This window comes from Uranotaenia lowii, chromosome 1, assembly GCF_029784155.1.
Source record: "Uranotaenia lowii strain MFRU-FL chromosome 1, ASM2978415v1, whole genome shotgun sequence".
Lineage (NCBI taxonomy): Eukaryota > Metazoa > Arthropoda > Insecta > Diptera > Culicidae > Uranotaenia > Uranotaenia lowii.
This window is the reverse complement of record NC_073691.1, coordinates 137,513,089-137,528,448: the sequence shown is the minus strand read 5'-3', so window position 1 is coordinate 137,528,448 and position 15,360 is coordinate 137,513,089. Positions and strand designations below refer to the sequence as shown.

At 36.6% G+C, this 15,360-nt stretch overlaps 1 protein-coding gene and 1 long non-coding RNA gene across 6 annotated transcripts in view; one reads left to right on the top strand and one right to left on the bottom strand.

Annotated features, from left to right (window-relative positions):
- Positions 1-8,899: 8,899 nt before the first annotated feature.
- Positions 8,900-15,360, bottom strand: part of LOC129740247 (glutamyl aminopeptidase-like) — a 65,714-nt gene continuing 59,253 nt past the window's right edge. For all 4 annotated transcript variants that reach the window (XM_055731856.1, XM_055731853.1, XM_055731855.1 and 1 more), the window contains 4 exons: positions 10,341-11,471; positions 9,836-10,262; positions 9,687-9,772; positions 8,900-9,627 (listed from right to left, as the gene is read on the bottom strand). In XM_055731856.1, the coding sequence (XP_055587831.1) occupies positions 8,982-9,627; positions 9,687-9,772; positions 9,836-10,262; positions 10,341-11,471 (2,290 nt within the window). In that variant the 3' untranslated portion in view covers positions 8,900-8,981. The remainder of the gene's footprint in view (positions 9,628-9,686; positions 9,773-9,835; positions 10,263-10,340; positions 11,472-15,360) is intronic.
- On the top strand, positions 12,324-13,195 carry LOC129740248 (uncharacterized). 2 transcript variants are annotated; one of them, XR_008736170.1, is made up of 4 exons: positions 12,324-12,696; positions 12,751-12,899; positions 12,975-13,037; positions 13,104-13,195. It is a non-coding gene; the product is annotated as an uncharacterized LOC129740248 (long non-coding RNA). The 2 variants fall into 2 exon arrangements; XR_008736169.1 differs by having other exon boundaries at positions 12,324-12,899.

The window sequence follows — 15,360 nt, the reverse complement described above, 5'->3', positions numbered from 1 at the left end:
GCATGATGTTAGAATACTTATGTCAATTATTTCAAGTGTTTTTAAAATTCAAATGACGATTTTAAACACTATACAGCTAAAAAAAGCAGTTCAATGGCAGTTTCATATTATTGAATTCTTATCACCATAAGATAAACCATTAAAACTATCAAGAACAAAGACGCTCTACGCTTTTGAACGAAAATTAAGGTCCTGGAAATGGTTTCGGAATGATTTTCAAAAAAGCGTGATAAAATCGAAACAATAGCCGTGATAAAATCGAGCGTGAATTTGGCGAGTATTGATAAAATCGAATAGTGATAAAATCGAAAAACTACTGTACCTACCAAGCACAATTTTTCATTTGAAGATTTCTCGTTTTATTTCTCTTACCATTCACCCTTCGCATAGTCGTTAATAAAAAGTTACAGAATTGATTAACGAACGTACTTCGCATGTTAGAAAATCGAGAAAAATATTTTCCGGTTTCAGGAAACGGTTAAAGCTGGTGGTTTCCAGGTTTTCCACAACTTTCACAGTTTTATTCATTTAAACAAAAAAAAAACCATTGTAATTCGCAGATTTAAAAAAATATGTTTTTAAAAATATTTGACATTTTAGATTTTCTTGATAAAATAAATGCATTTTTTAAACTGAAATTATGAAAAAGAGCATTAAACGCATTGAAATCCCATGAGGTACCTAGCTACCTACTGAAATAAAATATTATAAATATACGAATAATCGTGAGAAAAACTTAAAAAATTGTTAAAAGTCAGTTTCGAGAAAAAAAAATTTCAGTTATAACTAAGATTTTGTAGTTATATGAATGTTGCAACTTTCATCTCAAGACACCAAAATGGACCATTTAGATACTCCTTTACGAGTTATTAAAAAAAAGACAAAATATTTTCAAAACTAACAAATATCGAATAGCAACATCACATTGCAGGTAGTGTGGGCTTCTAACAGCACTCGAACAAACGCAGGAACAAATTAAATTTCAATCATTATATTCTAAGTCTATTTTCAAAATAATAATTGCCAGTAATGGGATTGTTACTTTACACATATGTAAACAATTATTCAAGTGACATTACTGGATAATTGTCACAAAACTATTCAAAATAACATTGTCAAAGGTTTTTTGTAGAAAAATTAACAACTTCAATGTTTTACAATGTTTTGTACATAAATACCTTCCATATTTTGCATACAATTTATCATAAAAGTACCTACATATGAGTTTACTATGTAGGGTTTTTTATATATTTTAATTGAATAGCTGATAACATTACAATGGCTTCTAGTGCTCTATTTTTAATTCAGTTTTAAAATGACATATGAGAATTTAAAAAATTATTACCACGAAAAAAAATTTAAATTCGATATCTCGAAAAATCTGATTTTTCAAAATCTGACAAAAGTTGTTGAAATGAACCCAATTTGATTTTTTTTTTTGAAAATCTGAAGACCCCGGCGAAAAATCATTCGGTAATGGCAAAAAAACCCTCATAAGGCTTTAAGGCCCAAGCATTGATTTCCATATCTAAAAGCTTGCACAACGCATGTTTTGGTAAGCGCAAATTTTTCACCGCGTTCTAAAATCGTATGAGGCTCTGAAAGCCAAAGGGGTATACCTAAGTGCATAAATGCTAATTTCGAGAAAAAATGCTTTTGAGTTGTTGTGTTCGGCCAAATAATAATCACAAAATATAGTTTTTAAGCTAAAGAATCGTTTGGATTTATTAACTCATGATCGATCATTTTTGCACTTATACTCCTCATATATTTTCAATTGATGTTGGAAAATGAAATCAGAAAATTTGTTACTAAACAATGAAATAATAATTAATATAAAATCTGAATTGTTAGTCATACATTGTTTAGAGTCAATGGACTAACAAAATTGGACCAGAAATATTACTTATAGTACTTTAAGCTTTTTCTCATTCAAGGTGACACATAAATATCTTTAGAATCTTTTTTTTCTAAATATATGCCGCAGCTCGTAACCTAGAGGATAGCCTTCAAGTCCTCTATTTTTTTTTCCTTGATGGGTTCCTACCAGATGTTAGATCTCTTGTGGTTCAAAGTCAAGTAGAAGACTTGAGCTAACGGCCGAAGATCGAGTCCCGATAATGGCAAACATTATTGGTGCTTATTCTGCGACTCGAGTGACGTGACTCACTAAATTTTACTTATTCCTCCCGACTTTAGGAAATGCTTCAGTAAAAAAAAAATTTGAGCATCGATGAGCTCTGAAGACTAATACCAGCTCATCTGAACGAAAAATTCGAGGCTAGAGAGGCTATTTAAGCTAGAAAAATTATATGAAATTTCCCAAGTCACGTCACATGAGTCGCAGAATAAGCCTCATTTACATTTTTTGCAAGTTGGTGGTTTTTGCTTCGAGGAAACATCATGTTTCATTGAGATCCGGTACGTGTATGTTCATTTTTTTTTAAATCTAGAGTACACTTCAAAACACATTCGCAGCATTCTATTTAATTTTCCTTACTGAAAAAAAATTATAAGTCAAATATAAGTATATGTTAAAAAATACCCTTTTTCCTAAATTATTTATCAAACAATATTTATTCATCAGTTTTAATTTGTAAAAAAAATCATCCATTTGTTGACACGGCACAGTGGTTTAAAACTCGAAAAACGTGATCATGGGCTTTTTGATGCCTTAGATGTCAAAATAGCTTAATGACATGTTGCACAATGTTTCATTATTTTCAATTGCGCATATTTTGCCATTATTTTTTTTCTGATCGATCCACCTAAAAGTGAGTTATTTTTTTGTATTTTTTGAATTTGTCATCCAATCAAAATGACGTGTTCAGAAAAGCTGTAGAAAATACAATTTTGAAAAACTTTGTAAAAGCTTTTGAAGCTATATCTTTTAAAACAACAGATTTATAGACATTTTTCTATAAACTTACCTCAAAAAACGAAATTTTCGTTTAACTTTTTTCAAAGTGACATTCGAGTCTTACTATATATGAGAGATTTGTAACAATTGTAGAAGTACACAACTTCATTGAAGATGTCAAGTTTCTATCTTGACGTTAAATGGTACTTTTTGTATAATTACGTTTTAACATTGCATATTTTCAACGTTCCATATCTCTTAAAGTTGCAAACTTATGAAAACAAAATTATATGCATTTGAAAGGCACATTCTTAAGCTTTAATGAACATATAAATTCATTTGTATGTATCAGGTTTTAATACTAAAATCATTTATCTGAAAGATGGTAGTTTTGAAGTTTTTGTTAAGCCAGCCTGGCGATCGCTTGCTGTTTAACAAAAGGAAGGATGAAATCTTCTTTTTTTTCTATTCCTACCGTTGACAAGTGAAGACGACAGTTCTTAAATTTTATATTATAGAGCTCAAATCGTGAAACACTTTTCAATACCCATTGGGCAATTATCCGAAGACGCTCAAGAGTCTAGGAGAAAGGATAATCGAAATTTTAGAGAACATCACACTCGAAAATTTTCAAGGCAAGCAACAAACATCGACCTTATGCATCGGATGCTCGAATTTTCGGAATCTTTTATAACAAGCCTAAGAAAATCTAAACCAAGAACACATTTTCCCTTTGTTGCCGATACAATCTACATGCTTGGTTAAGAACAATCAAAACAAGAAGATCATGAAAATTAATTTTAATATTTCATTCTTATTTACTCTCTTACACAACTATTAAACCAAAAATAAAACTTCATAAACAAAGAAAAAACATAAAAAAAGCCATGAAAATTAAAGGTCACAAAATCATCCATCTATGCCACTTTCGTGGCAACATTTGTAAAGATGTGTGTTGATAAAATACGCAAAATGCAAAATTACTTCAAAACTACCTTCTTTCAGATAAATGATTTACTAACTATAATGGAACTAATTCTTCTAGACAGGGCCAACTCTTCAATCTTGCTCTATGAAATAAAATTTAATCTTAACAAATTAAGAACTGTCGTCTTCACTTGTCAACGGTAGGGATAGAAAAAAAAAGATTTCATCCTTCCTTTTGCTAAACAGCAAGAGATCGCCAGGCTGGCTTAACAAAAACTTCAAAACTACCATCTTTCAGATAAATGATTTTAGTATTAAAACCTGATACATACAAATGAATTTATATGTTCATTAAAGCTTAAGAATGTGCCTTTCAAATGCATATAATTTTGTTTTCATAAATTTGCAACTTTAAGAGATATGGAACGTTGAAAATATGCAATTTTAAAACGTAATTATACAAAAAGTACCATTTAACGTCAAGATAGAAACTTGACACCTTCAATGATGTTGTGTACTTTCACAATTGTTACAACTCTCTCATATATAGTAAGCAGAGCAGACATTTTTCAAGCATCATAGTTGACATGGTTGCTGATTTTCCTTCATCGTCACGTTTCAAATCTCATTTGACTACTAGTCAAGCTTCAAGAGACTGAAAAGCTTGACTATCGTCATGGATTTCTTTTCACGTGACGGATGTTATTTTTCAAACGACGGTCGTCAAGCAAATTGACGACGTCGGTTCAAAGCATTTTATGTATGATTCGAAAAATTTTGTGTATTCAGATTGCTTGTTGGGCGATTTGCCAGTGTCAAAAAATAATAAAATTCGGATTAAAAAAATACTACCAATTGCGAAATTACAATATTGTAAAGGAATTTTCATAAAGATAATTATGAAAGGCAATTTTTTTGCGCATAGTCGATATTGTCCTTCTAGTCCCTAGCGATTTCTCATCGGTCGTGACAGTTGATGTTACGTTCGAAAATGTCCCGGTTCCGAACTAACCTGGACTGATCTCCAAAAACGGAAACGATGATCGTTGTTTTCAGATTTTTTTTTCACGACCACGAACATAACGAAACCTGTGTTTTTCGGCGTCGTCTTAAGATGTTTTTTTTTTCATCTAAACATTATTCCGTCACAGTCAAAAAGACGACGACGGGCTGAAGGCGACTATGATTATTCCGACGCTTCATTTGACTGAAGGTTGAGGCGAGATTGTTTGCTTGGTTACTCATTTGAAGGCGTCTTTTATGAATGCGACTGCTTTAACTTTTTCACAGTCACAGTTTTATGACTGCTGACGGTGAAATTTGTATGCTCTGATAGTAAGACTCGAAAGTCACTTTGAAAAAAGTTAAACGAAAATTTCGTTTTTTGAGGTTAGTTTATAGAAAAATGTCTATAAATCTGTTGTATTAAAAGATAGAGCTTCAAAAACTTTTACAAAGTTTTTCAAAATTGTATTTTCTACAGCTTTTCTGAACACGTCATTTTGATTGGATGACAAATTCAAAAAATAAAAAAAATATCTCACTTTTAGGTGCATCGATCAGAAAAAAAAATGGCAAAATATACGCAATTGAAAATAATGAAACATTGTCGAACATGCCATTAAGCTATTTTGACATCTGAGGCATCCAAAAGCCCATGATCACGTTTTTCGAGTTTTAAACCACTGTGCACGGCTAGAAGCCACGAAGCATGAAGAAATTAGGCTGTAGCTAGACTTTTATTGTGAAATGAATAAATCTCTCAAACTTTATGATGCAATAACATGTTATTAACGTTGCTCGAAAATAGAAATAGAAGTAGAATTTATTTTACTAGGAATTTGGCGCTATAAATGTTTTAGTTAGGGCGAAAGAATCGAGTGCGCTCAATTGTAATTGTGAGAAACTTGTTATTCCTAAAGAATTTCTCTACTGTTAATAAACACTAAATACCATATTGTGTTGTTTTGTTTTGAAACATGAGGTCCCATAATTTCATATCACTGCAAACGATCCGGAGCCAGCATGGTGATTTGATAACATTCAAGATTCTCGTAAACAGTTTTTATTTCTGTGCAACCACAAGGTACAAAACAGCTTACTCAGCACCATCATTGATATGAAATACGTTCTCTGCAGCTCAATGTTTAAGTTCTTATTGATACTTTCAAGTTACAAAACAAGTCTTGATGATTTTCTATTCAGCTTCCAGCGGCCTTTTAATTCAGCTTCCAAAAAATCGTAAAATGATCATAAAACTCTTTCTCTATCTCAATTGCTCACTTGGCATTGGTTCATATCACCTTCTCTTGATTATTTACTATGTTCAGTACATGGTGCCATAGCATCATGGCGCCACGCGTCGGATTCCAAACTCGACAAACTGCTCAATTGCTTCTTTCCTAGATTTCCTACATATTTCGCATCAGAATTGTCACTTAAGTACCAAACTACTTATTGAAAAAAAAGCTTGCCCAGCTTGGGGATCGAACCCCAACCTTCGTGATGAGAACCGAACACCACCACAAGACCACGCCTAGATGTTTTTCTGACTGAAACTAAAATTAGAAGTGGTGATGTGGTTATGAAAGCACTTCAATACACTTTTTGTGACTTAGTAAATCTCGTTTTGGACACTTTCGTACCATTATGTGACTTAAGTCCCCTACAACGTACATGTAGATAACTTTTGCAATTTTCAAGTTCAATAATGAGTACATATAGTTCATTTATGGTAATTGAGCAAAAATGAGTCATATGACATATGACGTACGTATAAATCACTTTTGCAACTTTCAAGTTCATTATTAAGCACATAAATTTCGCTCAAGGGAATCGGACAGTTGATTCTCTTTGTCAGCCAATATGTATCTATCAAAGCCTACATTCAAGTTAATATGTGACTTTTGGTTGCTTTTAGGAATTGAGCAGAATAAGTCCCGTTTTGAGCACTTTTGTGCCCGTTATGTGACTTTAGTCCCTTATAATGTATAGATAACTTTTGCAATTTTCAAGTTCATTATTGAGTACATAAAGCTCACTCATGGGAATTGGGCAAAATAAGTCACATACAACGTACGTATTAATCACTTTCGCAACTTTCAAGTTCATTAATGAGTACATAAAGTTCACTCAAGGGAATTGGGCAGTTGATTATCTTTTTCAGCCAATATGTAACTTTTGAAGCCTTCATTCAAGTAAAAATGTGACTTTTGGTTGCTTGCGTGGGCCTGCCCCTTCATCGATGCCACTCAGAATTCCAGCACTATATGTCATTGGGTTGTTGCGATGCCTCCACTGAGCAGGAGCTCGCTGTTTTCGACGATTAACATTCTCATCCGTGTTCGACATGCCGTCTGATGTTCCGCAGAGTGGAAATTTTGGACCGCTTATCTTCGTTAGGCCGATGACATAGTGAATACGATGCGATGCGATGCGGTGAATGCGATTCAATGCGGTGAACCACATTTGATGAAAATGTATGTGAATCGCTTAAACCTGACATAGTCAACGCGGCGAAGCAGATGTCAATTTGTTCCGCCGCTCCTGGGGGAGGAAGACTCAATAAAAAAAGAAAAAAAAATCTTTCAAACGTCAAATTTCTCTCATCAATCTACCGACCAGTGCGAAGGTTCAAAGTTTTACTTTCTCATTTAGTGATTTTTAATAAAACTTGTTTGATGCTGAAAAGCACTTGTTTTGCATAAAACAATGATTTAATTAGGTTTTGTTTTGCTCTGGCAAATTCTTGCATTGAGTCGCTAAAATTTCGTTAAAGTTTTGAAGGTGATAAATAAAAATGGTTTGATTAATGGTTGTTCTAAAAATAGCTAAATCTAAATTTAGCACCTAAACAACTGAGATAAATGACTCGCTACACGAGACTGATCATCTGAAGTTTAAATTTGAACGATTACACATCTTTTCAACAATTAATGGCTTTTCGCCGAACAGTAAAAAAACGATACAGAAAACGATACAGCAAATTTCAGTCTTCCTCCCCCAGCGCCGCTCGAGTTCGCGTAGGCTGCGTCCGTAAATTTTCCGCCAATTCGCATCGCATCGCACTCACTATGTCATCGGCCTTAGGCCGATGACATAGTGAATGCGATGCTATGCGAACCGGCGAATGCGAATCAATGCGGTGAACCACATTTGAAGGAAATGTATGTGAATCGCTTAAACCTGACATACTCAACGCGGCGAAGCAGATGTCAATTTGTTCCGCCGCTCGAGTTCGCATAGGCTGCGTCCGTAAATTTTCCGCCAATTCGCATCGCATCGCATTCACTATGTCATCGGCCTTAGGCCGATGACATAGTGAATGCGATGCGATGCGAACCGGCGAATGCGAATCAATGCGGTGAACCACATTTGAAGGAAATGTATGTGAATCGCTTAAACCTGACATACTCAACGCGGCGAAGCAGATGTCAATTTGTTCCGCCGCTCGAGTTCGCATAGGCTGCGTCCGTAAATTTTCCGCCAATTCGCATCGCATCGCATTCACTATGTCATCGGCCTAAGGCAACTTGACATCTCCTTCGCCGCGTTGAGTATGTCAGGTTTAAGCGATTCACATACATTTTCATCAAATGTGGTTCACCGCATTGAATCGCATTCGCCGCATCGCATCGCATCGTATTCACTATGTCATAGGCCTTAGGTTTACTAACGATGTGGCAACGTTCTTTTTGCCTCGGAACTGCTGTTCGCAAAAGATATGCGATGGATTGTGCTAGGCTCCAGAAGGACACACAGAACGGAATACTATGTAAATAAATAATTTATTTCGAAGATACCGGAGTCCATCTGAGTGACAGCCGTCAATTGATGAGCCACCAGTTGATCCACTGGTTCGGACTGCAGGTCCTCTCAACAGATGATTTTTGGTAAAATTATTAATGGGTTAAAGCTCCTCTTAGCTACAGCGAATGTAATCGTAAAAAGAAATAACTATTCCTTGCGGATTGAAGACAATTTTAGTCCAGATCTTATCGAGTATTTTATGCTGCCCGTACCCCCAAACACTCGACAGTGCGCCCCGCTCTCCCTCGTGAGTTTGACAAGCCTGGTCTCGAAGGATTACAGAAGAAAAATAAAAGTTGTAAATAATTGATTGAAATTTTATTTCATATCACAATTTCTCAACTCAAATTACTTATATCTTAAACTTAAAACATTGAAAACATTTTCAACGGGTTGAATTCTTCAACCAGTCGGCAATTATTTTCTGGTTTCTCTCCAGCCACTGGATGTTGTTGGAAATATTTTCCAACGCTTGTGTTCGAGCCGTCGCGCCAGCGCCAGCCTCAGGATTACGGCTGAAGAAGTCTTCCAGCTCCATCAGTCGTACCTTTGTAGAAAATCGTCCCGTTATGGAAGGGATCATACGTCCAAGGTTCCGCTCACCTAGGGTGAACCTTTCCACAAACCGATCCCAGTTCGCACGAACATGATCCCAGGCCACCTGCTCGCCGTGTTTATTGGCGGCCACATTCTGAACACAGCTCAGATGATCCTGTTCACGGATCAACTGCGGGTCCCACGCTTCGTCCAAGAATGCCCGAAGCACCTTAGCATCCGGGAAAGCGGCCAAAGCGCTCATGAGTTTAATTTTTTCGTTAGCATCATTTTCGTTACGGAACTTTTCCTTCACCTTCTGCCAATCTTGGATGCTAGCGGACTGTTGCACACCATAATAATAAACAACAGTACGGACATCAGGATGGATAACTGTACCTTGATCCAGCCAACTGCGGAATTGATTCCCCGCTTCCTGTAAACATTTCTCATGACCAAAGGAGCAGGCAAGGTCCAGAATTGTTGTACGCAAACGACTGAATAAAAAAATCAATTATAAGGCAAAATTTTTGCAGAGAGATATTTTAAATCTTACTTTTTCATGTGGTCCGCATCATCGCTTGTATTCACCGTCCAGGAAACGGTTTCATAGGCAGTTTCTACCAGCTCCCGTACGTAAGACTAGAATCGAAAATCGTTAATTGCACACCAGTTGGTATCTTACAATATAAATTTACAACTTACAATGATATCATAGTACGAATCATAATCATAAATCAAATTTCGAATGCTCTTCATCTTGCTGGCCACAGTCGCCCAGGGTACATATTCCGTTTCCTGTTTAAGGAACTTGGTCAGTTCCAGAGCCACATCGTACGACAGCCTTCCGGCATCGGCCAAAGCAAAGGCATCGTTCAAAAGCCCTGTACGATCACCGATAGCAAAAGCGTTGATGTTGCTGCTCAGAAGGCTGCTAAACTGTTGCCACATTGAAACGGGATAGTTCACCCGGTAATATCCAACCTGTTTCATGTTCAGCTTGATCCAAGCATTTGCATCGTTTCCGGGCACATCGATGGACACCTCGGAATCCGTATTCGGGAACCATTTGCGTTGTTCGTTGGCAGCATTGTTGGACAAGACGTAAGTGAGTGGAACGAACCACTTGTAGCTAAACAGAAGAAAAGATAGTCGATGTTATGTAATGAACTCTAGCTACTGTTCTAGTACTATGGCATAATCAACTTACTCAAACGGTGATGTTTCGGTTTCCTTCGCATTCGGATCCGCCAGGAAGCGCTCTTGTGTCAATCGGAACTGGTTACCGACACGGCGGACAGTGATAACTGGAAAACCTTTCTGTTTGGTGAATGTGTCCATAACCTTGGCAACCGTGGCGCCTGACTGAGTGGCATCGGTGAATATTTTATCCAACTCTTCCATCAAATCATCGGATACTCCATTATTGTATTGAAGTTTGTTCAAGTAGGCAGTCACACCCCGCTTGAAGATTGGCTCCGAAACAAAATCTTCCAACATTCGGATAACGGATGCACCCTTTGAGTATGTTATAGTATCAAAGATCTCGGTAATCTGATGAGGATTTTCCACCTTCACCACAATCGGATGCGAACCGATTGTCGCATCCAACGTAAGAACTCCATGCAAGTTATCGATTGTGAACTGTTCCATAATTCCCCACTTCTCGTAGGCAGCATGCACGCCCTTGTATTCGATGTAACTGGCGAAACCCTCATTTAGCCACAGCTCATTCCACCACTTCATGGTAACTAAGTTACCGAACCACATGTGGGCCAGCTCATGGGCGATAACCTCGGCCACTCGCTGTTTGTTCTGGGTTGAGCTTGTTTCCGCATTGTAAAGAATACTGGTCTCTCTGTACGTTACCAAACCCCAAGTTTCCATGGCTCCAGAAACAAAATCCGGGATCGCAGCCATATCCAGTTTCGGCAAAGGATACGGGATGTCGAAATATTCGATATAATGTTGGATAATTTTCTCGGCAGTATCTCGCGCAAACCTGACGTTATTCATCTGGAAAGGTGTAGCAAAGACACGCAGCTCAAATGGTTCACCAATTTTTGGACGGATGGTAACGCGTTCGTCCAAGAAATCACTGACAATGAACACCACCAGGTAAGTGCTCATGGGAACGCTCGGGTTGAACACAGCTGTATTGAGTCCCGTAGCTGGGCTATTCTGCAGCGTGTTTCTTAGGTCCATATTTGACAGCGCATGGTAACCGTTGGAGCTCGGATAGACCAAGCTGATGGCGTAGGTTGCCTTAAGTTGCGGCTCATCGAAGCAAGGGAACGCTTGCCGGGCAAAAGTCGGTTCGAACTTTGAGGTTGCAATTTTTCTGTAAAGAAAAATTAAAATCATTTTGAAAAAGGTTGCAACAATACACGAAAAATATAAAAAGTGTGATAAGACGTTCGAATAATTTGATTTGTTTTTTCATTACGAAATTCGTTTGATTCCGATTTTAATGTTCTATTTATGAAGTTAATATTTTTCATTATAGCCTGATTAGAAATACAACTTGTTTTTAAATTGATTATTTAAAAATAATTAACATAATTAACCTTTCTTGAAGTTTGGTTTGGTTTCTTTTAAAAAAATTGATTTATTATGGTGATTAACTTGTAGACTTTTGAAGCACCTTTTATAATTTTAAAACAATCAATTTTAAAACAATTAAAAAACGCATAAGTAGCTTACTTCCGGTAGTTAGCAAATTGAGCGCTTAAGAGAAAAAACCAAAGCAACTAAAAGTTCGGATATCACTTAAAGAACGAGTTCATACGTTCAAATAGAGCTGTACAAAAGTTTCGTGGAACTTTTTTGCTGTTTAAAATTATATTTCGAGGTCCATGGAGCTTCATTCTTTATTAAGTTCAGCCAATACCCAAAAAAAAGATTTAAAGTACTGTTTTGGCTTCTGTTTCTACTTTTGGGAACTTCAAAATGGTTTGAAGAAAAAAAATCTACTTATTAGGTTCTTCTCTTTTTTCAACATCAAGTATAATGAATACTGTTCCAGAAATTACAAGTACATCGGCCATTTTCAATCGACTTTTTTTGAATTCTACTGGCTGCTTCGTTTTGTTTAATTATTTCTGTACGTGACAACATAAAAAAACTTTTATACCGTATTTGTTTATGCCGTGTGTTGCACTGGTGCACCACTAAATGTTGTCATACACTGAACCCAAAATCACACTTAAAATACACTTGACGTTTCACTTAAAAGTGGGAGTTCAGTGAATTTCTTCATTTCAAGTGGCTCATGTAGATTTCACTTACCCGTCACTTATGTTTCAAGTGACCGAATCAATGTTCACTAACTCATCACATAAGTTTTAAGTGACTGTCACTTAAAATTCCTCTGAAAATCCACTTACTTCGCCGCTCACTCCAATTTCATTACATTCTCACTTAAAATTCACTTGACCCGTCACTTAATTGTCAAATTCACTTGACCGGTCACTTAAAATTGAAATGAATGTACAGGTAGCGAATGACAGCCATGTTGTGAAAGATTGTTTTTATTATGGAAACATAACAGAATTGTGTATGAGCTGGTAGGTGCAGAAAAAGAGTCATTTATAAGTTTCATAACAATTATATACTTCCAGAGCCCGAGAAAAATATCCTGTGAGGCGGATAATACGTCGTAGTGCAACTATTCATCCGAATGAGGGGCCAAAATATGAATCGGCAGAAGTTGTAACTTCTACAGAGCAACTATGAATAAATTGGCCATGGTGGGAAATCTTTGTTGGATGTAAGTTGTGATAAATTTTCAATAATCAAAATATTTCAATTTAATGTTTATTTTTCTTTCTGTCCTTCAAAACAGATTTCGGAAATGCTTCCCGATGGTATTTTTATTCTGAAATTTTCAAGAACAGTGCGAATAAAAGTAAGTAGGTACATATCATGAAAATTAAACCTCGAAACATTATTAATTTATTTTTTTTATTTTCAGAAAATATCAGCCTAAATTTTGGGAAAAAATCGAAAAAGTAGATGAGTATTTCAAGCCAAAACTTTAATTTGAACCCATCAATAAATTTGTGAAAAAACAATGTATTTTATCGAATTCGCAAATAAATAAATAATTGTTTTGATTAAACGAAGTTTATTGATAATTTATATTCCGAAATTTCATCTTAAAATCACTATTACTTAAAGATTTAATAGACCTGAGCATACATTTCATATTCACTTCAGGCTCACTTAGAATTCACTTCGTCACTCACTTGAAATTCACTTGACCAGTCACTTAAGTGAATATCACTTGACGGTCACTTAAAATTCACATGAATTCACAAATGGCGCGAATTCACTCCAGAGGTCACTTACATTTTAAGTGAAAATTATTTTCGGTGTATTGTTTGTTTATTTGGACAGTGTTGCACTGGTTTTGACCTGGTGGAGCTCTGAGTGTTTGTTTTTGTCGGGTTAAGTGTCCCACTGAACGAGGGGAGAAGACAAATACGGTATTAGTTTGTGATTACATTTCAAAATGCATGGTCTTACTCCGGAGCAAGGTGTGTATATTTCAGGAGGTGTTACCGAATATCGAATTCCCGATTCAGCCATTTTGGCTATGTAGGCTATGCAACTATGCGGAACTCATGAAGTTTGTTTACTAACAAACCACCGAAAAGCTGAGCAAAAAATAAATAAACTCATTGAGAGCCCCGCTCACTCCTTGCCTACTTACTGTGAAAGTCGGAGAACCTAGTGTATCAAAAGACCTTGCTCCGGAGAAGAGAAAGTATCGTGCACAAGTGGTGTATTGTGAGTGGAATCTCATTGAGAAAATTTACCAAAGAAGAGGATGTGAGCGCCGGAGGTACGGAGAGTTTTTAAAAAAATATGATGAGCATTGTACATTTGAAGATGAAGTCGGGACCTTGACATCTAACGTGATGCGTGCTGAAGAGCGACTTGGGCTCAAGGCGTACTGGAAGCGGAAAAAAACATAAAAGGAACCCAAATCTGTCAAACCAAGAGCCCGGAAACTGTATGATTTAATATTTTTAAAAAGCTCTGGGTTCATAATCATGGGCGATTAAACGAATGTGAAATTGGACTAAAAAACTCCTCCTGGGCCACAATACTTCATTGTACGCAAGGACAAGGATATCCCCGAAACGGAGAAGGCCATTTTCACCGAAAAATTTGGCAAGAAGGTGACGGTGTGGAAGGCAATTTGCGAGTGCGGCAAAATATCAAGCCCGAACACCCAGAACTTTATCAAGAAATGTCTCCAGAAGCGTTTATTGCCGTGGATCGAGCAGCCGTTGCAACCCGTCATATTTCGGCCCGATTTTGCATCATGTCTTTACGCCAAAGACACACTAGGGTGGTACAAAAGCCAAAATGTTTGTTTTGTGACAAAAAACATGTATGCGCCAAATTGCCCCGAGGCACGGCCAATCGAGACTTTTTGGGCTTTAAGGATTGTTCAAGTTTAATAAGCTCAATCTTGTATTCATAAACAACTTCTCTACAGCTGAAGTTTTAAGTAGTCAAACGAACCTTGAAGTTTACTGAAAGTTCACCTAAATTGCTCAAGAAAAAACACATTTATGAGCAATCCAAAGAATCGAAAAAAATACTTTTTTTGCCTCTTATTGCTTGTTGAACTGATTTGCATATTTTTATTACTAACTCACATTTTAAATCCAATATTCTTACCAAGTCTCAAACCCAAGCTCAACGCTTGAAAATCGAGTTACATATTTACTGCTCTATATAAACATCATGAGTAAACAACGATTTTACTCAATATGATTTTTTTAATTAAGACTGTCCGGTTCCTCATTTCTGATTTCTTCCAGCTTTCAAGTTGTAAACAAGTGTAGGAAATGATAGTAATACGCCGGATACGACAACAAGTTCTTCCGGAATTAAATGTACAGGATAGCTAGATTTCCTAGGTATACTACTCCGTTCCAGGGAAACAAATCGAACCGATCTGATAATGATAACTGGTTTATCACTTGTGTAACACTTAGCGATAAATTTTAAAAACTGATGACTTCTCATCCCTTTCCAATGCCGATCAAGATAACTCGTTCGAACTTTGCTCTAGTGGGCATCAGATTTCTTGATGTGCGCCCCGTGCAATTGTTGGTATTTTTGATGGTGCGTCTACCGCTCGGGTCGGCCCGGCACCTTGTGCGTCATCAAGCAATTGTTGGTATTTTTTGTGGGTGCGTCTACCGATCGGG